Below are 25,160 nucleotides of genomic sequence, written 5' to 3'. Positions count from 1 at the left end.
GGGCCGTGTGGGGAGCCCAGACTCATGACTCAGGAGTCAGCGCCGCAGCCGCGGCTCCCCACGGGGAGCACAGCCTCCGCAGACTGTGAGGCGCTCGGGGAAGACTCAGGCCGTGAAGGGCTGCAGACAGGAGCAGGCGTGTGGGGTGAGAACCTCAGAGAGGCCAAGGATCAGCCGGGAGATCCCCAGAGACCCCGACCTGTGGATACACTTGAGTAAAACGTGACAGTCGCAGAGCGGCGGCAGCATAAGTGACTGCAGGTTTGCCGGCTTCTGTGTAGTAGCAACGTAGACGGGCGATTCGTTGGCTGTTTCCCTGTCTGTCTCTGTCTGTCCGTCCATCTGTCATCTGTCCATCTTATCTATCTATCCATCCACTCATCCAATCCACCCAGCCTTCCACCCAGCCTTCTATCCATCCTCCATCCGTCATCCATCATCCATCCATCATCCATCCATCATCCATCATCATCCATCATCCATCCATCATCCATCATCATCCATCATCCATCCATCATCCATCATCCATCCATCATCCATCCATCATCCATCATCCATCCATCATCCACCATCATCCATCATCCATCCATCATCCATCATCCATCCATCATCCATCCATCATCCACCATCATCCATCCATCATCCATCCATCATCCATCATCCATCCATCATCCATCCATCATCCATCCATCATCCATCCATCATCCATCCATCATCCATCATCCATCCATCATCCATCCATCATCCATCCATCATCCATCCATCATCCACCATCATCCATCATCCATCCATCATCCATCATCCATCCATCATCCATCATCCATCATCCATCATCCATCCATCATCCATCCATCCATCCATCATCCATCCATCATCCATCCATCATCCATCCATCCATCAATCCATCATCCATCCATCATCATCCATCATCCATCCATCCTCCATCATCCATCCATCACCCACCCATCACCCACCCATCATCTGTCCGTGCTGTCTACCCACCCACTCCCCCTCTCCCCCTCTAATAGACACATCTAGTTCTCCACATACAGGACTTGCATCTTGTTGTCAAAACAGCCCGGAGGGCTGGAGCTCAGTCTTCACTTGACCTTTTGGGGAGGCTGCCTTTAGGGACACCCACTGGCGTGTTGCAAGCCCCCCACTCAGGAAGGAGCAGGCAGGAGCGGGAGGCGAGAGCCCCCTGTTTGACTCAATTCCAGCTGCAGTTGGTGGAGGGGCGGGGCAGGCCTCCCAGGGGTGCTGAGCTCACAAAGACGCAGCCCCAGCAGAGTGAGGGCAGTTCCCTTCCAGCAAAGGACTGTGGGACTCCGAGGTGTGACTTCCCCGGCCCTGCAAGGTGGGTGAAGGGCAGGAGGTGTTGGGTGGGCAGTGGCCGGTGACCTTGAGAACCACCTGGGCTGTGGAGGGAGTGCAGGCCCCGAGGCACCCAGGTGTAAATGACCACGTTGCTCTCGTAAAAACAGAAAACACGCTTCTGTGCTAGCAGGTGTGTTTTGTGGACCGGAACCATAACGGGCAGGCGCTGGCAGCGGCTACTGGGGCCTTCCTGGAGGCCAAGCTCGGCCCCTGTCCGTGCGCGCCCACCCCGGGCAGCTTCTGTCGGGACACCCTGGACTGTCCTTCCCTGGGCGCTGGCGCTGGACGCAGCTTAACCTGCCGGGAGCCCCAGAGGGCCTTTGCACCCGGCTGGTTCTGTTCTGCACCTCCCGGCCCGGTCCACCTCCCTCCTAGGTGAGAGGACCTCGCTGTCCCCCTGCACTCCAAGGACAAGGTCCCGCGGTGCACCCCAAGCTCTGTCCCGGCCCTGTCCCCGAGGTGCCCGCACCCCCACCCGCAAACCTGTCTCCCCAAGTTCCTGGGCCGGGTCGGCCCGCGGGCTCCCGGCGCGAGCGCGGTCCCACCTTTTTTGGCTGCGGACTGCACGGGGAGCGCGCGGCCAGCCGGGGGCAGGGGGTGGGGGGCGTGGCGGGCTCAGGTTGCAGCCCGCCCGCGGCCCCGGGGTGGGGGTGGGGGGAGCTGCTCCCGCCTGCGCTCGGGATCCCGGGCGCGGCCCGAGAAAGCTCCGCGCAGCTGGGGCGCGCCAGCCGGCTCCGCTCGGGTCCCCCCAAAGGCCTCCGGGGCGAGCGCGCTGCGTGCGGACTCTGGGGGCTCCCGCGGGCTCTCCGGTCCCCCCTCCCTGAAGGCGCCCGGCCTTCCTCGGCACCCCGACAAGCCGCGAGCCGCCCCCGGCGCCCCTGCACCCGGGCGCGAGCCGGACCCCGCGAGAGGGCGCGATGAAGCGGCCGGAGGAGGGCTGAGCGCCCCGCGGCGCGGCCAGGGTCCCGCTCGCGCGCGCCCCGGCCCCCGGGGTGGGGCAGGGTGGGGGTGGCCGAGGCGTGGACTCGGGAAGCATCTGGGCGAGCGGAATAAAAGGGCGCCGGCTGTGCGCGCCGCGCTGGGAAGCCGAGCAGCCGCGCCCGGCCCCGGGACAGGCATGACCCCCGCGCGCGCCCCGCGCTGATCGCCCCCCGCCGACGCCCCGGACGCCCCGCTCCCGCGCGTCGCGGCCTTCCGAGGACAGGTGAGGACTGGGGCGCTCGGGGCGCGGGACGGCGCGGGACAAAGGCCACCGGGCGGCGGGGTGTGCCCAGAGACGGATGCCGGAGCAGGGGTGCAGCGCGCGGGGCCTCCCGCCCCGGGGCCACCTCGCGCCGCCCCAGCGCGCCCGCGGGGAAGCCGGCTCCCGGCGGCCGCCAGCCCTGAGTCACCGCCTCCCTCCTCCGCTTCCCGGCTCGGCGGGCGGGGAGGCGCGCGCCTCCGGCCAGCTGGAGAAGTCATCAGCGCAGCGGCGGCTCCTGGCGTCCGGGCCCCGGGACGCCTTCGGGGGCAGCTCGAGTCCCCGCGCCTGGGCGCCCGGGCGCGGGAGCTGAGCGGCGGCCAGGGGCGCAGGACAGAGCGCAGGGCGCCCGGGTGGAGGGTCCCGGGTGGGGAGGACCTGCTCTCTCCCCGGGTTTGCGCAGCGACCCTCCCCGGATTGGGGCTCCCGGGGGCGCCCACTTCCCTTCTGCAGGGAGGACCCGGGGCCGGCAGCAAAGCAAGGCCGGGAGGGCGGCTGGACAGCCGGACCCGGGCCTCCTGGCAGGAGAGGGAGCCGGACGCCCTCCGCCCTCGGGGGTCCCCAGATCCCGGGCTCAGCGCGCTGGAGGGTCGCGAGGCCGGCGCTCCGGGGCCCGGGGCGCGCGCTCTGAGGCTGCGGGCGCCCGCGCGGAGCCGGAGGTGGGGCCTGGGCCGGCCTGGCAGGGCCGCTGCGCCGTCAGCACTTCAGGGCCGGCTGAGGCGAGAGGCGCGCGGCGGTCGGGGCGTATCTGTGTCGGGGTCATGGAGAGGCTGGAAACGCTGGGGCTGGGGGTGCCGCTCCCCCGCGCGAGCGCAGCGCCCGCGCCTCCCTCGGCGCCCTCCGCTGTCAGCCAGCGCGTTGCTGTTTTACAACAAACTTCATTCACGAGCTGACAGAAGCATGAATGGGAGGGCGCAGGCTTGGCCGGCGCCCGAAAAGCAACAGCAGCTCTGACTGTCCTAAGGGCGCGGCTCGCACCTCCCAGACGCGCCCGCCTTGCCGGGATTTGCTGGCGGAGCACCTCCCGGCCCTCCCTGTTGGCCTGGACATGCCTGCGCGGCCCATTTCTTCTCGATCCACGGGCCTTTTGGCGAGGGCTCCCCAAGAGAGCCCCCACCCCACAAAGCAGGTCTTCCACGAAAATGGGAGGACCCTAAACGTGCCCACGGAGTGTCAGCACTTGGCTGTCAGGCGCCTTCCGTGCGCACGTGGGGAGGCATCGTTTTGGCTCCGAGGGGTGTGCGTAAGAGAAGGGACCTTCCCGATTCTATGACCTTCTTGGGGAGCTTTTTATTCAAAGGTGGACAATTCCGTGTAACCGCGAGTCGACCCTTGAGCCAAAGAGTATTTATTAATGTTGAGAAAGAAGCGTGCGTGTGTCCTGGCTCGCCAGATTCGCACCATAACCACGGGATATTAGCTCCAACGTTGGCTTGGATATATCCATGGACACTTTAGATTCCATGCAACACTGTGTATGTATGTCGCATGTATAAATATGTAACATCCCAGGTGTGCACACACACAGCCTCAGATTAGACAAATGATTCACATTCTTGCCCCAAAGTGCCCACCATCACTTTCCTCTCCCTGGACCAAAACACTCCAGTCGCTCCAATAGACACCTCGGGGGCCAGTTGGGCGCCTTTCAAGTACGAAATCTGCCGCGAGAGGGAAGCGTCGCCTTTCACTAAGCGCCTCTGTTCTGGCTCCCACGCAGGTGTGCAGCGAGGAGGCGCCTGGACACGATGCCCCGGCGCGCGCCCTGGAGCACGCTACCTGCCGTGCTGCTGCTGCTGCTGCTGAGCGGCCTCCCGCGCGCGCGGGCCTGCCCGCACCCCTGCGCCTGCTACGTGCCCAGCGAGGTCCACTGCACCTTCCGCTCGCTGGCTTCGGTGCCCGCTGGGATTTCCAGACACGTGGAGAGGATTAATCTGGGGTTTGTAGCCGTGCGGACGCAGCCACCTGCACGGGGTCGCATGCGCGAGTGTTTGGTTTCCCCAGGGGAGGCGCGATGGCGCGCGCGCGCGCGCTCTTGGTCCCCCTGCGCCCTCCTGTCCGCCTTCTGTCCTTCTCCGCGGGCAGCGTGTTGCGCACTAGGGTCGCGTGGCTGTTGTGGGCAGCTGTGGTCGGGGTAGCGTCAGGGATGACTTGAGTCTGGGCTGCAATCTCCCCTCCAAATGATTGGCGCCATCCTGTCCGCGGGATGGGAGGACGCAATAGATGGAGAGCTTGAAATAGACTCCAGACACCCTCAGAGACGGTCACAGGCATAAGTGTCCGGTGATTCTGACCTGTCCGAGGATGACGCTGTGATTTGGAGAACACAGAGCCGGTTTATGGCCCCCAGTTTAAAATAGTCATCGCTTAAGAGAGAGCTTGGGCATCATTCCGGGTGGGCGTCTCCATTAAATTTCCGCGATGCGCACAGGTGACTTGGAGACATAAACCGGGGCTGTGGTGACGGCGCTTCCTTTGACTCCCCCCGGTAACTAACTGGGCGATGTCTCCAGGAAAGCCGAGCCGCTGTCACCAACCGCCTGGACACTCGCAGAGCGTGTCCACCGTGGGGACATTCCAATGACACGGCAGCCACGTCTGCGTCGGTGAACAAAGAACCGCTCATTTCTTGGGACTTTTCAGAGCCGGTCGGTGCCCCCGAGTCCGCATTCCGCAGCCCCGAGGCCGGACGAGGGAACCGGGAGGCAAGGCAGGCGCAGGGCACTGGACCACGACCTCGTGTTCTGAATAAAACCTGGGGAAACCTTGTGGTTTCACCGCGTGGAAGTCCAGCTGCGATGCCGACAGCTCAGCGGGGAAGACCGTCGGGCCGTTGCCAGGACAGAGACGGTGATTCACCCCGAGCCGTCTGTGCTGGTTGCGGAGATCAGACGGGATCGTGCTACAAGACTCCCCTTGCTTTGCGCACCGCCCGGTGCATTGTCATTATTACCGTCTCCCCACTTTCTGGGGCGCCACCTCATCCCCAGAGCCTGGCCCCCTGGGGATGGGGCTGCTGTCGGAACAGGCTTGGTGCCGAGCAGGAAAATCATCGATTTTCGTTATGTTTGTGTTGAGGAACCATCGGCTGACAGCGCTGTGTGTAATTTAGGGGTGTGTCTGTTAGCACAGCACCCCCAGCAATGGGCTCCCCGAGGACCCCCACCACAGTCCGCTGGACCCCAGACTTCCCATCCCAACCTCCCCCCTTATTAGCCTCAGTCCCACAGTGAGATTTCGAGGGGTTGTTTCTGTTCCGTTTTGTCTGTTCCCCATTTTGTGTCTTTGTTTCTCTTCCACGTATGAGCGAAATCCTCTGGTGTTTGTCTCTGTGCTTCGGACTCATTTCACTCAGCATTTCCCCCCCCAGGTCCATCGGGTGGTCACAGAGGGCGAGACTTCGTCATTTTTCATGGCTGAGTAGTATTCCACAGGGTGCATAGAGTGGATCTTCTTAATCCGCTGCTGTCGTGGGGCACGTGGGTCATTTCTGTGGCTCATCTACTGCGAGTAGACAGAGCGGCACTGACGGTTGCTGTTGGGACCAGTGGCTTCTGCATTTTGGGGGTACACAGCTCGGATTCTGCCCATTTTCAAGTTGAAGTCAAGAGCAGGTCTAAAGCAGAGAGAACTCGGGTTCTGACTCACCCCTTAGCGGTCTTGAGAGAGGCTGAAACACTTCCAGGAAAGACGGATCACTGGCAAGGCATGACGGACAATCTCCCTCCCCGCACATTTACGGTTCTGGCTCTTCAGGGTTTTGGGGTTCCGGGTCTGTGCCGGAGTGGAGATCTACCTGCTTGGAGAGCCCCAGAGCCTCCCCAAGAATGAGTGTACGATTATTTTTGAGCAAAACCAAAATAAAACCATGCCACTAGGGTGTGACTCACCGACCTCAAAAGACTTGCTTTGATCAATTCTCTCTAGAATTTCCCCCAAAACCCACCTTACTCCTCCTTTGCTTTCAATTTCCCTTTGCTGGACGCATCCTGCAGTTTTATCTCCATTTCCTCTCCTCCGCTGGCCGGCGGCATGGCGGCGCAGGTTCCTTTCCGCTGTCCGACAGCGTCGTTTTTTTGCATTTGTGTCCATTTTGCAAAGCTCCTGCACTTCCGACCTCAAGAACCGCCTCGTTGGGCCACTTCTGCAGTCGGCGATTGTCAATCAACAAACAAGAGAGGAGGTTGCCGAGGAGACAAAGACGCAGGCTGGGAAATAGCCGGACTCGCTCCGGGTCCTTGCGGCCTCCGCCAGAGCCTCTTCTACGAGGGCCCCCCGGACTTCCCGCCGCCTCTGCGGGCGCATCAGGCCAGCCCCTCGCTCTCCTGCGTCCCCACAAAGCCCCACTCCTGGCTCTGCCCCCTCCAGCCAGTGGCGAGGACACACACGGCACCAGGCAGACGCTCCTATTTCCGCAGAACCACGACACGCAGCCGGATCTGGGTCCATCTTATTACCCGCTGCCTGTGGCTCAGCTTTGGGGATACCCTGGCCCCCAGGAGACCCTCCAGTTCCCCGATATTTATGCACAAACAGACTCCAAATCCAACAGTGCGTTTGCAAACGGCTCCGAGAATCCCCGAGGGCCCTTGGTCCTTCAGAGTGGACGTCCCTGAGCGTGGTCATCCGGGGGCGGCGGTTTTATCTGGACCTTTGGCTCGGAACAGGCTCCCCGGCTCCTCCCGGTCACTCCCTTCGAGGGCCCTCCTGGGTCCGCCTCGCCGCATTCCTGAGATGTCTGGCGGCGCCTCCCTGCTCGCCTGCGTCTGTGGGTTCATCTTCTCCCTTTTTCCTTCGTGAGCCCGACCGGACATCTGGGCATGTGCGCCTTTTCCCGGCAGGCCTGGTGTCCCTGACCTTGTGGACTCTGGGTTTCAGCTCGTTCCTCTTGGCTCTGCTTCTCCTGATTTCCGTGCACTAGAGTTTGGCTTGGTTTGGTTTCTTTGGGCCTCACGATGGGACGTGTAGGGTGACCGCCTTGCTCCCCAAATCACCTCTGAGGAGGTTGCTTTGTGCGAAGCCCCGAGCCCGGCCAACATGGCTGGATCGCGTCCAGCTGGGACTCTGCGCTCGCGTCCTGCAGGCCCTGCGTGGGCTCAGACGCGCCTCTCGCTCTTGGTCTTTCAGGTTCAACAGCATCCAGGCTCTGTCGGAAACCTCCTTCGCCGGCCTGGCCAAGTTGGAGCTGCTGCTCATGCACGGAAACGAGATCCCGAACATCCCCGACGGCGCCTTGCGGGACCTCAGCTCTCTGCAGGTGACACCCCCACCTCTGTGACCGCCCCGGAACGCGGGCTCTGAGCCCGTGGCGGAGACACCCGCGCTGCCCCAGGGAGCGCTGTCGTGGCCGAGCTTTTCTTTCTTTTCCGTCTTTCTTTTCAGTGTGTTTATTTCCTCATGTGGTTGTTCCTTTGGGGGGAGATTTGATTTCTCCTCTCAGGCGTGGCCCCCCGAAGTTCTCCTGCTGCTACAGCCCCCGAGACCGTCACCACCGTCCCTTGCACTCCTCCGTCCTGTGTCCTGACTCCTGTCCCGCACCCTCCCCTGCTGGATGCCTCAGATCTAGGGTCAGCCAGCAGGTTTTGTCTTTTTTCTGACACTTTGCTTGGCTTCCCTATACACCTCCTGTAAGTTTCCCGATATTCCTCCTTTTTCTTTTTCTTCTGACTCATTTTGCTGAGCATCATCCCTTCCAGCTCCATCCATGTGGCTGCAAACGCCATGAGTTTATCCTTTTCTTGGCTGCATAGTATTCCATTACAGCTACTATCTATCCCTTTTCATGGCTGCATAGTATTCCATTGTCGCTGTTGAATGTCCTTTTCGTGGCTGTGTAGTATTCCAATGTAGCTATTAAGTCTCCTTTTCATGGCTATGTAGTATTCCATCATAGCTGATGATTGACTCTTTTCGTGGCTGTGTAGTATTCCATTGCATCTATTCTTTGTTGTTTTTTCATGGGTACATAGTATTCCAGTGCTGCCATTGCCTATCCCTTTTCAGGGCTGCATACTATTCCATCACATCTATTAGGTGTCTGTTTTCCTGGCTGTGTGGTATTCCATCATAGCTATCGATTGGCCCTTTCGTGGCTGCATAGTATTCCATCATAGCTATTTTCATCCTTTTTCATGGCTGCATAGTATTTGATCATGGCTATTGATTGCCCCTTTTCGTGGCGGCATAGTATTCCTCCATAGCTGTTATGTCTCTTTTTCATGGCTGTGTAGTATTCCACAGTGGGTTTGATTATTCCTTTTGTGACTGTATAGTATTCCGTTATATATGTTTTCCTGTCATTTTTCATGGCTTCATAGTAGTCCATCATAGTGGTTTTTTTTTAAGATTTTATTTATTTATTTATACAAGCACTGGGCACAGTCAGAAGTGCGGGAGGGTGAGAGAATTCACCAGAGCCAGAGCGGGGAATAGAGCACGCAGACGGGTGAAATACACTGCTGAGGGGAGCAGCGGGCGGCAGGAGAGGTCTGTGCGCCATGTGGGACTGTTGCCAGCGGCTGGGAATGGAACGGGTGCTACAGAGGCTACGGGCAGCTTCGCAGCCCAGCGCTCAACCGCTGCGCCACCAGGAAGGCCTGTGATTGATTTTTTCATGGCTGCATAGTAGTCCATCGTAGCTATCGATCAGCCCTTTTCATGGCTGCCTAGTATTCCACCACATCTATAAACCACAGCTGCTCGATCCATTTATCTGTCCTTGGGCATTTACGTTGCTTCCCCAGCTTGGCTATTCCCAACAGAGCTGCGGTAAACATAGGCGTGCAGCTCTCCTCCTTTTTACAGTAAAAAGGCGACTTTCATGCCATCACGGCCCCCCCTTTCTCGGGCAGGCAGCTTTGCCCCTCAGCCACAAACAGGACTTTCCGCTGCCGCCTCTGCAGGTTCTCAAGTTCAGCTACAACAAGCTGAGGGTGATCACGAAGCAGACGCTGCAGGGGCTGACCAGCCTCCTGCGGCTGCATCTGGACCACAACAGGCTCGAGTTCATCCACCCGCAGGCCTTCGAGGGCCTGACGGGCCTCCGGCTGCTGCACCTGGAAGGCAACCAGCTGCGCCAGCTGCACCCCGGGACCTTCTCCACCTTCACCTTCCTGGATTACTTCCGGCTCTCCACCGTGCGGCACCTGTACCTGGCGGACAACCAGCTGAGCGCGCTGCCCCGCGGGATGCTGGACGGCATGCCGCTGCTCGAGAACCTCTACCTGCACGGGAACCCGTGGGTGTGCGACTGCAGCCTGGACTGGTTCTCCCGCTGGGAGGCCGGCTCCAAAGGTGAGTGCCCGGAGAGGCTGCTGCCCCCGCAGGGCTGGGCTGGCCCTTTTCACCCCTCTTGTCCAGCTGAGACCACATCACCCAGTTGCAAGGAGGAAGCTCCCATGTGGGTATCGCAAGCTCCCTGGTGAGATGCCAATCCCAGTCACCAGAGGGTGCTCTGATGTCCGGATGTCCGGGTCACTCAATCGGTTGTGCCCAGCTGTGGGTAGACGCCTGGAACGGACACTGGGTGTGCACTCACCCCAGGCTGGGCTCGCTGTGTCCTAGGCAGGAGCTTTTGGGGACATTTGGAAGAGGAAGGTGAGGGTTTGGGAAGGCCACAGCCTGGTTCCTTTTTCATGGCTGTGTAGTATTCCATCGTTGCTATTGATTATCCCTTTTCCCTGGCTGCATAGTATTCCACCGCATCTATAAACCACAGCTGCTCAATCCATCTATCTGTCCTTGCGCATTTCGGTCGTTTTCATAGCTGTGTCAGCCTGTGGCCTTCCCAGCCCCTCACATCCAGCTCGCTCTGCATCCTCACACCCACGTTACTTCAGCAGATCCCGAATCTCTTGGGCCCTCTGCACCCTCAGAGCTGCCACCCTGGGCAGGCTCTGTCCTCTCTGTCCGGGAGGGGCCAGTCTTCCTGCACATACATGAGCACACAGCAGGCGCAGGGACGAATGTCCGCATGTAGCATCTGGCCACGCATGCCCCACGGCCACCTCCAACCTGCCCTGTCTCCCCCTGGCCTCAGGGCCGGACACTCGGCTCTCATCAGAGCTCCCACACAGCTGACTGCTCTCGCCGTGCTCCCTCCTCATCTGTGGGTCCCCCCGTGCCCCTTCCTCACCCCGTCCCAGCACACGGCTCTCCTCCAGGCTCCCTCCACCTTCCAACCATGTTTCCTCCTCAGCGGCTTTGGTCAGGCTCAGTGTCCCACCTGCAAGGGCCTGGGCCAGGCGTGCACGGTGCTGGCATCTACTCAGCCCCGGAGGGTCCACCTTGCCAGCCTCCCTTTCCACACAGCCCCCGGGAGAGCTCGGCCCCAGCTGGGAAGCCACGGGTAGAGTCTGATGCCAGAGGGCGGCCCTGGCTGCAAGGAAAAATCATAGGGAGAGAAGAAAATCCCAAAAGGTGGCAGAGATGAGAGTCACGCCCCACGTTTCCCTGAGTCCTGACACACACGGGCAGGCCCCTGCGTCTCCCAGCAGCCGGGTCCTGTCATGTGTGTGCATGGAGATGATGTGACCTGGAAGACGCCTTTTTAAAAGGACTTAGGATTCGCTGGCAAGGGGTCAGGAAACCGTGGTGTCCACTCATTTTAGGACACAGGTGATGTCTCGGGGGCAGGTGACCTGGCTCAAATGCTCCCAGGATGCTTCAGGTGGGGAGGGTGCACCCAGATGGTGACAGAGCACCAGAAGGTGCTTGCTGGACCATGCGCGGGGGGCGCAATTCCCTCGGCTCCCAGCTCACGGCCCCTCTGCTTCTTGCAGGGACCCTCAAGTGCAAGAAGGACAAGTCCTACGAGGGCGGCCAGCTGTGCGCCACCTGCTCCAGCCCCCGCAAGCTGCAGGGCCGCGAGCTGCACGGGCTGGGGGCCCTGCCATGCCTGAAGCCCGCCATCGTGTCCCCCCTGCGGCACAACCGCAGCGCGGAGAGCGCAGAGGACCCGGACAGCGAGGAGGAGGACCCGGACCCGCCCGCGCTGCGGGGTTCCCTGCGCCCCAGCTGGAACATCTCTCTCAACATGACGGACGAGCACGGGAACAGCGTGGCGCTGCTGTGCGCCATCCAGGAGCCCGCGGGCGTGCGCGCCGTCCAGCTGAACCTCACGGACGCTCAGGAGCTGGAGCTCAACGCCACGGTGGCCCTGGACATCGAGTGTCCAATGACGCGGGAAAACTATGAGAAGCTGTGGAAGCTCATCGCCTACTACAGCGACGTCCCGCTGCAGCTCCAGCGCGAGCAGTCGCTGGGCGGCGCGGACCCGGCCCTCGGCTACCACTACCGGCAGGACCCCGACGCCGACGCGCTCTACTACACCGGCGTGCGCGCGCGCGTCCTGGCGCAGCCCGCGTGGGTCCTGCAGCCGCGCATGGACATCCAGCTGGACCGGCGCCAGAGCTCGGCTACCACCGTGCGTCTGTCCTACCAAGCCCGGCACGCGGCCACGCTGTCCCCCAAGGACGCCCGGCGCGCGCGCGCCCGCAGCTGGGTGATGATCGAGCCGAGCGCGCAGGTGCCCACGGCGCAGGCCGTCCTGGAAGGGGGCCCGGTGCAGCTGAGCTGCCACGTCAAAGCGTCTGAGAGCCCGTCCATCCTCTGGGTGCTGCCCGATGGCTCCCTGCTCAAGGCCCCCGGGGAGGACCCGCGCGGCCGCTTCTCCGCGCTCACCAGCGGCTGGCTGAGGCTCAAGGCGGCCGAGCTGGCGGACTCAGGCGCGTACCGGTGCGTGGCGCAGGTGAGGGATGAGCTGGACCAGGCGGCGTATCGGGTCCTGGTGCTGCCGGCCGCGCCTCCGCCGCCGGGTGCGCACGCGGTGACCATGCAGAAGGCCCCGGGGGAGCCGCTGCAGCTGCCTTGCGATGCCCAGGCCATCCCCGAAGCCCAGCTCAGCTGGGTGCTTCCCAGCGGTCGCATAGTGAGCAGCGCGGCCAACGCATCTCACGCACACTTGATGGCCGATGGGACATTGTCCATCCCGCAGCTGCAGGCCAGCGACGCCGGCTACTACAGGTGCGTGGCCGTCAACCAGCAAGGCGCAGACCACTTCAGCGTGGGCATCGCTGTGGCACGGGAAGGACCCAGCGGGGCGCTGAAAAGGGGCAGGGTCCGAGCGGGCGGGAAGGCCCGGTCCAGGGGGAGAGTGGACGTGGTGGAGGACGAGGGGGGCTCGGGCCTCGGCGAGCAAGACGGCCCCGCAAGGCACGCCCTCCACCCGAAGGACCAAGAGCTGTTTATCCAGACCAGCGAGGACACCCCTGGGCCGGGGAGGATCCCCAAGAAAGGGCGGAGGAAGCTGAAGCTCTGGAAGAATCCGGAGAAGGAGCCGGAGACCACCGTGGCCGAGGGCCGCAGAGTGTTCGAATCCAGACGGAGGGTCCACGTGGCCAGCAAGCAGATCAACCCCGAGCAATGGGCCAACATCTTAGCCCGAGTGCGAGGGAAGAGTCCCGCAAAGGGAGCAGAGGCACCTCAGGGTGCCGGCACCACTCCCGCCCCACCGGGGACCCTGGATGCAACACCCCCCCTGCCTGCCCTCCCGCCCCCCTCAGTGGTGCCCGAGCCAAGCAGCATCGCAGCCGAAGAATCCTCTGCTGATGTGGCTCTGGGGGGCGAGGAAGACGAGGTGTCCAGCACCATCTTGGCGACCCAGATGGAAGCAGAGTCTGGGCACGAGGGGGTCGTTCTGGCGGAGCCCACGTTGGCAGGCACAGATCTGGAGGAGTCTGCAGATCCTGAGGCTTCTGAGCAGACGGAGGTTGCTGGTACCAGGGACAGTGGCTTGGAGGACACTACAGGCTTCCCACAGCTGCCCCTGACAAAGGAGTCCACTCCACACAGCCTGGACACCCTCTACGAAGAGCCCACTGGGGAACACAGAGACACGGGGAGCTGGACGTCCATAGATGTGGAGTCTGGCCCACAGCCCACGGCCACCGGTGATGAGTCTCCGTTGCACGCCGGTTCCTTGGCCGAGGCCGAGGCTGAGGTACTCAGGCACCAGGACTTGGAGACCACATCTCACGCCGAGGAAGATGACATGGACGGGCTGACCTCCACACGCATGCTCCCGACCCCCACCTGGCAGGACACTGGCCCCTGGACAGCTAGGCCTTTAGAAGACCCCGCATTGGCGGAGGAAGATGCTGCAGCACCAGCACCCCCCACAGGACTCCCAGACCACAGCCAGGTGGTGGCGGGCTCTGTGCTGTCTCACAGCGTCCCTCTGAGTCTGGAGGACACACAGGAGGGTTCCCGCGCCCCCCAGAATGAACACACACTAGAGGAAGGCCCCACAGAGTCCAGAAGTCCTGAGAGTGAGGGGCGGTGGGGGGTGCCCACCGCCCTGCTGGACCCCACGCTGCCAGCCTCCGACAGCACGTCCCCCTTCAAGCAGCCCGGGGAAGCCACCGCCGCCACTCCAGGTGACCAGGAAGCCGCCACAGTCACCGCGATGACGTCCACTCGAGCAGCCACTTCAGCATCGGTGCTGACCACGCACCCTTCTCCAAAGAGGCCCCACGGGAGGAGACGGCAGCGCCCTTTCATGTTGCGGCACCGGCACCGGCACCGGCACAGGCCAGCCCCGCCGGCCACTTCGGCCCCGCCAGAGACGTTCTCCGCTCCAGCACCCGGCGTGGCCAACCCAGAGAGACCCGAGAGTCGCCTGGCGCCTACAGCCTGGGTCGACAGCACTGCGGGCGTCCCCCAAAAGTTGGAAACAGAGAAGCCCACAGAGCTGGTCACCAAGGGCCCCCCTCGGAGAAAACACAGGAAGAGACCCCATAAACAGCGGCGCCCGACTTCCACGGTGAGCCCGAGCGCTTCTGTGACCCAGGCCAGCTCTTCCCCCGAGAGGAAACCTAAGACCCCCGGTTCAGGCACTGACCTTGCCCCTCCAACTGCTTCTTTGAGAACTGGGGCACAACGTGAGGGAAACAGCGTGGAGGCCTCGGCAGTGACCCCCACAAAAATCCACTCATCCCACGGTCAGTTCCGGGAGTCAAGCTCGGCCACCTACGGGCCTCCGTCAGGGGGACAGGACAGTGAGGGCTCCGGTGTCACCAACATCAGTGACCGGGAAAAGGAGGGTTTAGTCCCTGGTGAATCAGCCGTCGATGCCATGTCATCTTCAGACTCCGGGGTGGCCACCGTCGGAGAATTTAAGGAGCAACCCCCTCCTTCTGGCTTTCCAGGAACCCCAAGCTGGGGCCCCTCAAGGACTGAGCAGCCTGGGAGGCTCCAGACAGACACAGCAGCAGTTGCCAGCTCCTCAGAAGACCCCACAGACTCCCCCTTTTTTAGAGGTTCAGAGGATGGGGGTTTGCCTTCTGAGGTGCCACCTTCTAGTTCAATGCCCCCACTTTTTCAACAGCGAGAAGCCGTTGCTTCAACTACTGACTTGAGTATAAGAGCAGAATCGTCTTCTACTCAGGCAGGGACCACCAGCAGCGACGTGGGTCATCACAAAGCCACCCCCATGACTATCCCCTCTGAAACTGGACCCCACAACCCCATCCCGACTCCACTGGAAGAACCAACATCCCCAGCCCTGACTCCTGTGCCTCTGGCCCCGACCGTGCAGGAGCCCACGCCTCTTCCTTCGAAAACATCGTCCCCATCGGAAGATTCCAAGGACAACGCGGTCTTGAATTCCGTGGGGATCCCAGAAACCAAAACATCCCCAGTGCTTCCTGCGGGAACTCGGCATATCCAGAGGCCAGATGAGTCGTCCACCTCCTCGTCCAAACAGGTTGAAGTTCACTTAACCCCCAAGCAGGAGTTAGGGCAGGAAGCCCCGGGGGGCAGAACCCCAAACAGTCTTCCATTCCCCCCAGGTGGTCACCACCAGGAGAGACCAGTCCAAGTTTTCCACCATCCAGCCAGAATCCCCGCCAGACCCACCCCGCCAAGAGGGACAGCGAGGCCACCGCCCGTGACCACACAAGGCTCCTTTAGATACTTTGTCACTTTCCAGCCCCCTCGTCACGTGACCAACAAGCCCGGAATCACCGCCTACCCCTCTCGGGTGTTGCCAGAGAATAATAAGCACGTCACCGCCCCCAAACTACCAAGCACGGGTCCTGTTGTCCCGGCGCGAGGGTCCCGGCCTGGAGAATTGACGGACCGAGGAGCAGACTGGCTCAATGGCAACTCCAAGGTGTTTGGAAGTAACAGCATCCCCGATCTGAGGGACCCTGTGGTCCAGCTGCCCAGTTCAAGGGTCCCTCACGGTTCCAGTGGGCGAGTCCCATTCTTTTTCAACAGGAGCCTCTCCTTCCCACAGTTGGGGGTCACTTCGAAACCCCGGACCCCTAACCCTCCCTCCCTGGTGTTGAGAAAAGTCACACCAGGTCCCTACCAGAGGGGACATACTCAGGGCATCATCCACGTGGACTTTGGTCCCCCAGCACCTCCCATACTACACGCACCCCAGACCACGGCCGCACCTTCAACTCACTTCCCGAGGGGCCCTCTGTTCTCCACCCGGAGCTCTGTCCCCTTCGTGACGTCTTCCAGCCAGTCCTCCAGAAATGGCCATCAGAGCAGCGCCAAGTTCTGGCCTCTTGGGGAGAAGCCCCGGATTATCACCAAGTCCCCTCAGACCGTGACCGTCCCTGCAGACACAGACATCGTGTTGCCGTGCGAGGCCACGGGGACGCCTAAGCCTTTCGTTACCTGGACAAAGGTGTCCACAGGTAGGGCTTTGGGTATTGGTGTCTTGGCCTGAGCTGGTGCAGGAGGGCGTTGGGCCTGGGAGTTGGGGACGAGTCAGACTCTGGAGAAGAGCTGAGTCATGGCACGGGAGGGGGCATCTGAGGACCAGATGCAAGTGTGTGGCTTTATGGGGACAGGAAGGAACTAGAACAGGGACAAGATGGGGATTCAGTGACACACATGACTGGCTATTTGGTCAGGGACTGACCTAGGTTTGTGATGCTTGTCCAGAGGATCAGCATGGCCTCTCCCTGAGGTCCAGTACTTGAGTGTCCCCACCCATGCAGGAGTGCAACGGGCTGAGCAGGTGTTTGCAAAATCTTATTTCCAGCCTTACGGTCCTGGGGAATTGTAGCCTGGTGCGGGTTCCTCCAGTGTGGCTTTGAGCTCAACCTCAAGGGACAGTTGGTTCATTCTCTGCTGCTGACTGAACCCCATAACTCCGTCCCCTCCCTGTCCTGGAGGCTGGGGATCAGGGATGGACCCTCCTGATCCTCTCTCTGGGTGTCCTCTCCTGGCCGTCCTTCTGGGGGGGTCTCTGTGTCCTCACCCCCTGTTTTTACAGGGAACCCCATCCTGAGGTGTCAGGACCCACCCCAACCCCTCATTGTGCAGGACAGCCTCAGCTCCAAACAGCGCATCTGGGGGTCTTGGGACTCCAGCCTGTGAAGAGCGGCCAGCTCCTACTGTTGGCTGCCCCCTAGTTAGCCAGGTCAGGTTTCTAGAAAGCTCATTCTGTTGGCACGCCCACACGAGACATCCTCACCTCCAAGGGCTGCCAGACACCCCTATTGTCTTGGATTCTGAAGACTCGGCCCCAAGGAGCTCCTTGGTGAGGGCCAATCAAGAGGTGACCTTGGAGCTGGCCCAGCCTGCCCAGCAGGAGGTGCCACTGGTCCTGGATTCCTCCACTGCCAGCCACGAGAAACACTCTGTGTCCATGTCCTCATGGACATCCAGAAGGGAGGGGGCAGTGGCTGGCTTGTCAGCTGCACCCCAGCTGCCCTTTGGGGGTTTCGAGCATAGCAGGAGGACAGGCAGCAGGGACCAGAGCTGGCATCACCCCCCACCTGTGCCCAAGGGTGTGCAGGGCAGGGTGGGCACCCCTGGCCAGCAAGCCCAGCTCTGGAGTGGGGCGCTCTGCTATCCCAGAGTCACCCCAAGGGGCGGCCCCATTTCTCCATGCACCATGGAAGCGCCTGTCCTGGCCAGGAGGGGCCACTCCGCTGACTTTCCTCAGCAGAAGCTCAGTTAGGGCACCTGGTATTTCAGAGACAGCCATTAGGGGGATGCGAGGGGCTGACGCACAGCCCAGGGTGGACACGGCAGACAGGGCAGAGGCAACAGCAAACCCAGCTTGGCAAGGCGGGGCGGGCAGATCTCAGCTGCCAAATCGGCGTTTCTCAGCCCACACAGCTGGGAATGGTGGGGACACAGCATGGAAGGAGGCCATGTCCCTCAGTGTCCCCAGAACGGGGGACATGGGGGTGCTGCAGGGTCAGCTGGGACGCAGAGGACGAGGGAGACGTGGCTGAGACTCTCCGGGAGTCTCCAAGGAAGGAAGAGGCAGAGCAGGAGCGAGCGGCAGGCTCGGCACGGGCAGGCTGTGGGGTTCGGCAGGGCGGGTGGGTGATGCAGCAGAGGGAGACCCCTATAGAGAGGGTCGGTGGTGGCCCTGCATGGGCCATTTTGTGCCAGGGACACTCTAGGAACCGGCCAGCTCCGAGAGGGCACTCCCAGATGCCCCTGAATCAAAAAAACATTTGGTGAGCATGTCCCGGCCGCAGCAGTGGGGATGTCAGGGCCGACTGGACACCCAAGTTATGGCCAACCCAGCAAAGTGTCCAGCAGTGGCCTCTGGGTAGCTCTCCTATGGGCCAGCCAGGGACTCCCCGAGGACAGCACGTTGCAAGCGAGGCCAGGGCGGTATGAACAGAGGTGTATCTCCTGGAGGTGAAATCACGAGGTGGGAGGACTGGCACCTTCCAGAAACTTCTATGGAAGCCATGGTGGCTGGTCTCCAGTGAGGTGGCGAGGGCCCCATTCTGGGGCTGGGGGGACAGCTGGGAGGAAGGGGAAAAAGTGGGCGCCAAGGTCGTCTCCTTCCCTGGTGAGGCCTCTGGTGGGTCCCCAATGGGCGCGCCCCCAGGTCTTTGATTTCCCCGTCCGGGGCCTAAATCCAAGACGGGCTCATTAGGGCGCGCCCTTCTGCGTCGGGGCGCAGCAGCAGCAGGACCCCCTGACCGTGTCTTCCCCCCGCAGGCGCGCTGCTGGCCCCCAACACCCGGCTGCAGCGCTTCGAGGTCCTCAAGAACGGCACGCTGGTCATCCGCCGGGCGCAGGCGCAGGACCGCGGCCAGTACCAGTGCACGGCGCAGAACCTGCACGGCGCGGACCGCATGCTGGTGCGGCTCTCGGTGGCGCTGCAGCAGCCGCAGATCCTGGCCTCGCAGCACCAGGACGTGACGGTCTACCTGGGGGACACCATCGCCATGGAGTGCCTGGCGCAGGGCACGCCGGCCCCGCAGATCTCCTGGATCTTCCCCGACGGCACCGTGTGGCGCGGCGTGTCCCCCGCCGGGGGCCGCGTGACGCTGCACCAGAACCGCACGCTGTCCATCCGGGACGCGGGCTTCGCCGACCGCGGCGCGTACCGGTGCGTGGCCAGCAACGCGGCGGGCGCCGACAGCCTCGCCATCCGCCTGCACGTGGCGGCGCTGCCGCCGCTCATCCAGCAGGAGAAGCTGGAGAACATCTCGCTGCCGCCGGGGCTCAGCGTCCACATCCACTGCTCCGCGCAGGCGGCGCCCCCGCCCAGCGTGCGCTGGGTGCTGGCCGACGGCACCCACATCCGCCCGTCCCAGTTCCTGCGCGGCAGCACCTTCGTCTTCCCCAACGGGACGCTCTACATGCGCCACCTGGCCCCCAAGGACAGCGGGCGCTACGAGTGCGTGGCCGCCAACCTGGTGGGCTCCGCGCGCCGGACGGTGCACCTGAGCGTGCAGCGCGCGGCCGCCAACGCGCGCATCACCGGCTCGTCCCCGCAGCGCACCGATGTGCGCTACGGGGGCACCCTCAGGCTGGACTGCAGCGCCTCGGGGGACCCCTGGCCGCGCATCCTGTGGAGACTGCCTTCCAAGCGCATGATCGACTCGCTCTTCAGGTAGGTGGGGCCCAGCCGTGGCGCCAGCTGCGCCCTGGGAGGGGATCCGGGCGCGCCAAGCTGGGGCCTGAGGACGCACAGGCGGGGACCTGGATGCGCCCGGCCCTGCGCGCTGGGGGGGCCGCTCCTTCTAGGGAAAGCGCTCAGCATTTTCATGCCGCGACCCTGTTTCCAAGCACCTTAAAAATGATCTCCTAAAAGCGCGTCCGGCAACCTCAGGTGTCACTTTTAAATGGCGCTGGTGACAACGTGCCAAAGCCAGGCTCTTCCCACGCCTGGTTCCAACCCCGCTCAGCCTCCTCCGAGGCTGGACAGCCCTGCTGGCCAGCTGCCCTCCGGCCCAGGGCCTCCAGTGCCTCCAGTGCCAGATACGTGGACCAGGGCCACCTTCTCAGCCGGGGCCACGGGCAAGTGTTTGGGGAGGTTTTGGTGGCCTCCTGGATGGCATTTTACACCAGCCAGCGGGCGAGCCAAGGGCACCCGCCATCCAGGACTCCTTATTTGTGGGAGATTAGTAATTTCCCCACATGCGCCAGGCCGAGCCAGCCTCCTGGCCCCGGGCGGTGGCCGAGCAAGTCTCCTGGCCCCCAGGTGGTGGCTGACATGGGTCCTGGCCCCCAGGGCGGTGGCCAACAAGCCTCCTGAACCCCCAGGTTGTGTCCGACAAGCCTCCAGAGCCCGGGCGGTGGCAGATCAAACCTCCTGTCCCCCTGGGTGGTGGCCAACAAGCCTCCTGACCCCAGGCAGTGACCCAGCAAGCCTCCTAGCTCCCCAGGTGATGGCTGACAAGCCTCCTGACCTCCAGGCGGTGGCCAACAAGCCTCCTGACCCCAGGAAGTCGCCCAACAAGCCTCCTAGCCCCCCAGGTGGTGGCTGACGAGCCTCCTGACCCCCAGGTGGTGGCTGACATGGCTCCTGGCCCCTGGGGTGGTGACCAACAAGCCTCCTGGCACCACAGGTGATGGCTGACATGGCTCCTGACCCTGGGCGGTGGCTGAGCAAGCCCCCTGGCCCCCCAGGTGGTGGCCAACAAGCTTCCTGACCCTGGGCAGTGACCCAGCAAGCCTCCTGACCCCCAGGCAGTGGCCAACAAGCCTCCTGACCCCGGGAAGTTGTCCAACAAGCCTCCTAGCCCCTCAGCTGCTGGCTGACGTGCCTCCTGACCCCCAGGTGGTGGCTGACATGGCTCCTGGCCCCTGGGGCGGTGACCAACAAGCCTTCTGGCTCCCCAGGTGGTGGCTGACATGGCTCCTGACCCTGGGCAGTGACCCAGCAAGCCCCCTGACCCCCCAGGTGGTGGCCAACAAGCCTCCTGACCCTGGGCAGTGACCCAACAAGCCTCCTGGCCCCCCAGGTGGTGGCCAACAAGCCTCCTGCTGACCCCAGGCAGTGACCCAGCAAGCCTCCTAGCTCCCCGGGTGATGGCTGACAAGCCTCCTGACCCCCAGGCGGTGGCCAACAAGCCTCCTGACCCCGGAAAGTCACCCAACAAGCCTCCTAGTCCCCCAGATGGTGGCTGACGAGCCTCCTGACCCCCAGGTGATGGCTGACATGGCTCCTGGCCCCTGGCGTGGTGACCGAAAAGCCTCCTGGCCCCCCAGGTGTTGGCCAACAAGCTTCCTGACCCTGGGCAGTGACCCAATAAGCCTCCTGGCCCCGGGTGGTGGCCAACAAGTCTCCTGACCCCAGGCAATGACCCAGCAAGCCTCCTAGCTCCCCGGGTGATGGCTGACAAGCCTCCTGAACCCCAGGCGGTGGCCAACAAGCCTCCTGACCCCGGGAAGTTGCCCAACAAGCCTCCTAGCCCCCCAGGTGGTGGCTGGCGAGCCTCCTGACCCCCAGGTGGTGGCCAACAGGCGTCCTGACCCTGGCCAGTGACCCAACAAGCCTCCTGGCCCCGGGTGGTGGCCGAGCACCCCCACGAGCACCCACCTTTGCTCTGTCTCAGGCACCAAACACCAGCCATCGCGCTGGCCACCTGCCCCCTGATTCCTTCTCTTTCTCCCGCAGCTTTGACCCCCGGGTCAAGGTCTTCACCAACGGGACGCTGCTGGTGAGGTCGGTCACCGAGAAGGACGCTGGCGACTACCTGTGCGTGGCCCGCAACAAGGTGGGGGACGACTTCGTGCTGCTGCAGGTCAACGTGGTCATGAAGGCCGCCAAGATCGAGCACAAGGAGGAGAACGACCACCGCGTCTTCTTCGGGGGCGACCTGAAGGTGGACTGCGTGGCCAGCGGGCTGCCCAACCCCGAGATCTCCTGGGGGCTGCCGGACGGCAGCCTGGTCAACCCCTTCATGCAGGCAGACGACAGCGGCGGGCGCGCCAAGCGCTACGTGGTCTTCAACAACGGGACGCTCTTCTTCAACGACGTGGGCCCCCGGGAGCAGGGCGACTACACCTGCTTCGCGCAGAACCAGGTGGGCAAGGACGAGATGCGGGTGCGCGTCAAGGTGGTGGCCGAGCCGGCCGCCATCCGCAACAAGACGCCCGCGGTGCTGCAGGTGCCCTACGGCGGCGTGGCCTCCGTGGCCTGCGAGGCCAAGGGGGAGCCCCCGCCCCGCGTCACGTGGCTGTCCCCCAGCCTGCGGCCCATCCCCGGCTCCTCCGACAAGTACCGGGTCTTCCCCGACGGCCGGCTGCTCATCCAGAAGGCGCAGCGCGCCGACAGCGGCAACTACACCTGCGTGGCGAGGAACAGCGCCGGCGAGGACCGCCACACCGTGTGGGTCCAGGTCAGCGTCCGGCCGCCGCGCATCAACGGGCACCCGGACGCGGTGACCACGGTGAGGGAGATCGCGGCCAGGGGCGGCCGGACGCTGCTGGACTGTCGCGCCGAGGGCGTCCCGGCGCCGCGGGTGCTCTGGGCGTTGCCCGAGGGCGTGGTGCTGCCCGCGCCCTACCGCGGCCACCGCGTGAGCATCCACGCCAACGGCACGCTGGACATCCGCGGCCTGCGCGCCAGCGACTCGGGGCAGCTGGCCTGCATCGCGCGCAACGAGGGCGGCGAGGCGCGGCTGCTGGTGCAGCTGACCGTGCTGGAGCCGCTGGAGAAGCCGCGTTTCCACGACCCCCTCAGCGAGAAGATCACGGCCACGGCCGGCCACACCATCAGCCTCAACTGCTCGGCGGCCGGCGCGCCCGCGCCCAGCCTGCGCTGGGTGCTGCCCAACGGCACGGAGCTGCCCAGCGGCCAGCGGCTGCAGCGGCTGTACCACAAGGCCGACGGCCGGCTGCACATCAGCGGCCTGGCCGCGGGGGACGCGGGCACCTACCGCTGCGTGGCGCGCAACTCGGCCGGCCGCGCCGAGAGGCTGGTGTCGCTGCGGGTGGACGCGGAGCTGACACCCGACAGGAGCCGGCAGTACCGCAACCTGGTGAGCATCGTGGCCGGGGAGACCCTGCGCCTGCACTGCCGGCCGCCGCGTGGCCTCCGCACACGCATCTCCTGGACGCTGCCCGGGGGGCTGGTGCTGGACGGCGCGCAGGCACGCGGCCGCGTCTCCCTGGCCGACAACGGCACGCTGACCGTGCGCGAGGCCTCGGTGTTCGACAGGGGCACCTACGCGTGCCGGGCAGACACCGACGCCGGCCCCGCGCTGGTCACCATCCCGGTCATCGTCATCGCCTACCCGCCGCGCATCACCAGCGAGCCCACGCCGGTCATCTACGCCCAGCCCGGCCACTCCGTGAAGATGAACTGCACGGCCATGGCCATCCCCGCGGCCCAGCTCAGCTGGGAGCTGCCCGACAGGGCGCAGCTGGCCGCGGGCGAGCAGGCGCGTGTGTACGGGAACAAGTTCCTGCACCCGCAGGGCTCGCTGAGCGTCCAGCACATCTCGGCGCGCGACGCCGGCTTCTACAGGTGCGTGGCCAAGAACATCCTGGGCACCGACTCAAAGACCACCTACCTGCACGTCTACTGACCTCGCGCAGCGGGGCCCAGCCGAGAAGTCGGAGCAAGGCGTCCCTTGTTGGCAGGCGCCAGGTGGAGAGAGCAGCTAGCCGGAAGGTTTGGCACCACCCGAGGGCCCCCGGGCATAGATCACGATGTCCTCTGGCTCCTGGGGACCTGACCGCTGCTTGCGGGCCAGGGGACGCCACCCAGCCCAGGGGCCAGGCGTGCGCTGGCCTCCCTGGGAACTCGCTTTCAGGTTGCCAGGATCTGGCCTTTCTCGCTTCTGCAAACACGGTGCCAAGTCGGGACGGCAAACCCCACTGGGAGGCCACGGGACGCCCACGGCCGCCATCACCGAGGAGACACCCTGGAGGTGGACACGCACTGCCCGGCCACCCCAGCGCAATGCATCCCCCATCCCTGGCTCCCCCATCACCGCTGCCCCCGCTGCTGGTCTCACACCCCAGAATGTGCTAGAGCGAGTTATTTCCTCTGTCGCTTCTCCGGTCCGGTCTGCCCCAGGAAGGACTTTTTTTTTTTAACGTGCAAGTGTCGTCTCCTGTGGACAAACGGACTCTCTGTCCCGGGAAGCCGCTTTTTTACATAATGTTTTATAAATATATATATTTTTATCTTCCCCGTCGGACGATGAGGCTGGAAACGAATGTTTTCTGCCTCGTGACAAAGAATAAATTATTGGTCTTTACGGACTCGGATACGTGGCCGCGGGCGTGGACGTGTCCCTCCCCGTGCCTCGGATTCCATAACCACTAGGTCCCGGCCCCGCCGCCGCTGGTGGAGGCTGCGTTGCCCCGTCGGTGGCGGCGTTTATCTTGCAAGCAGAGGGGGAGGGAGATGACAAGGGATGGACCCCACAGAAGGAACCCCGAGTCTCCCCGAAGAGTCTGCAACCTCCTGCGTGGCCCCTTCCCCGTCTGTGCCCACGGCCAGCGGGCACTTGTGATTTCCAGGCCTGCTTTACTGTATTTTTAAGGTCAATTAAATGTACATTTGACAATAAAGTCATATTTTCCAAGGAGGTGGACATGGCGAGCCGGTTTGGGAGGGCGAGAGCCGGTTTGGGGTTCAGTGAGGGGCTGGAATCCTGCCCAAGGGCCCGGTCATCATAAGTCCCACTCACTCTGTTGAGTCTGCTCAGCCGTCACCACATGCAGGACCAGACCTGGGGTCCCTGGTGCTCCTTGAACGACCCCCGTGCTCGGGCAGGGGCTCCCCATTAAGTGAGAGAGATGCTGGGCCAGGGACCTCTCGGTGCTTGTGATCCGTGGGCACCGGGGTTGCTCAGCAGCTTCCCCAGTTACAGCCAGAACATGGCAACAGCGGCCCCCACCCCAGGGCTGCCGCCAGGAGATGGCTCCGGGGGGCCTAGTCCCCCCGAGTTGGAAATCACTGCTGTGGGCGATAGCTAGATAGAGGGATAGGTGTGGAGAGGGACAGAGAGATGATGAGGGTGAGTAGATAGATGATAGGTAAAAGGTAGGTGCATAGATGGAGACAGAGATGTGGTCATAGGTGATTGACAGATGCTGGATGCATGGGTGATGGATGATAGATAGATAGATAGATAGATAGATAGATAGATAGATAGATAGATAGATAGATAGATAGATAGATAGATAGATAGATAGATAGATAGATGGATGGATGGATGGATGGATAGAGATAGATAAATGCTTGGGTAATGATGGATGGATGGATGATGGATGAAGATAGATGGATGGATGGATGGACAGA

At 62.9% G+C, this 25,160-nt stretch overlaps 1 protein-coding gene across 1 annotated transcript; it reads left to right on the top strand.

Annotated features, from left to right (window-relative positions):
• Positions 1–4,365: 4,365 nt before the first annotated feature.
• MXRA5 (matrix remodeling associated 5) lies at positions 4,366–23,507 on the top strand (the record flags this gene model as incomplete). The annotated part of the gene is made up of 6 exons (XM_084258176.1): positions 4,366–4,556; positions 7,745–7,874; positions 9,520–9,910; positions 11,398–16,326; positions 18,608–19,508; positions 21,519–23,507. The coding sequence occupies 6 exons, from the start codon at positions 4,366–4,368 to the stop codon at positions 23,431–23,433; spliced, it is 8,457 nt and encodes a 2,818-aa protein (XP_084114302.1). The 3' UTR covers positions 23,434–23,507.
• Positions 23,508–25,160: the final 1,653 nt, after the last annotated feature.

Source organism: Talpa europaea (assembly GCF_964194135.1).
Source record: "Talpa europaea genome assembly, chromosome: X".
Classification (NCBI taxonomy): domain Eukaryota; kingdom Metazoa; phylum Chordata; class Mammalia; order Eulipotyphla; family Talpidae; genus Talpa; species Talpa europaea.
This window is presented reverse-complemented; position numbering and strand designations above follow the sequence as displayed.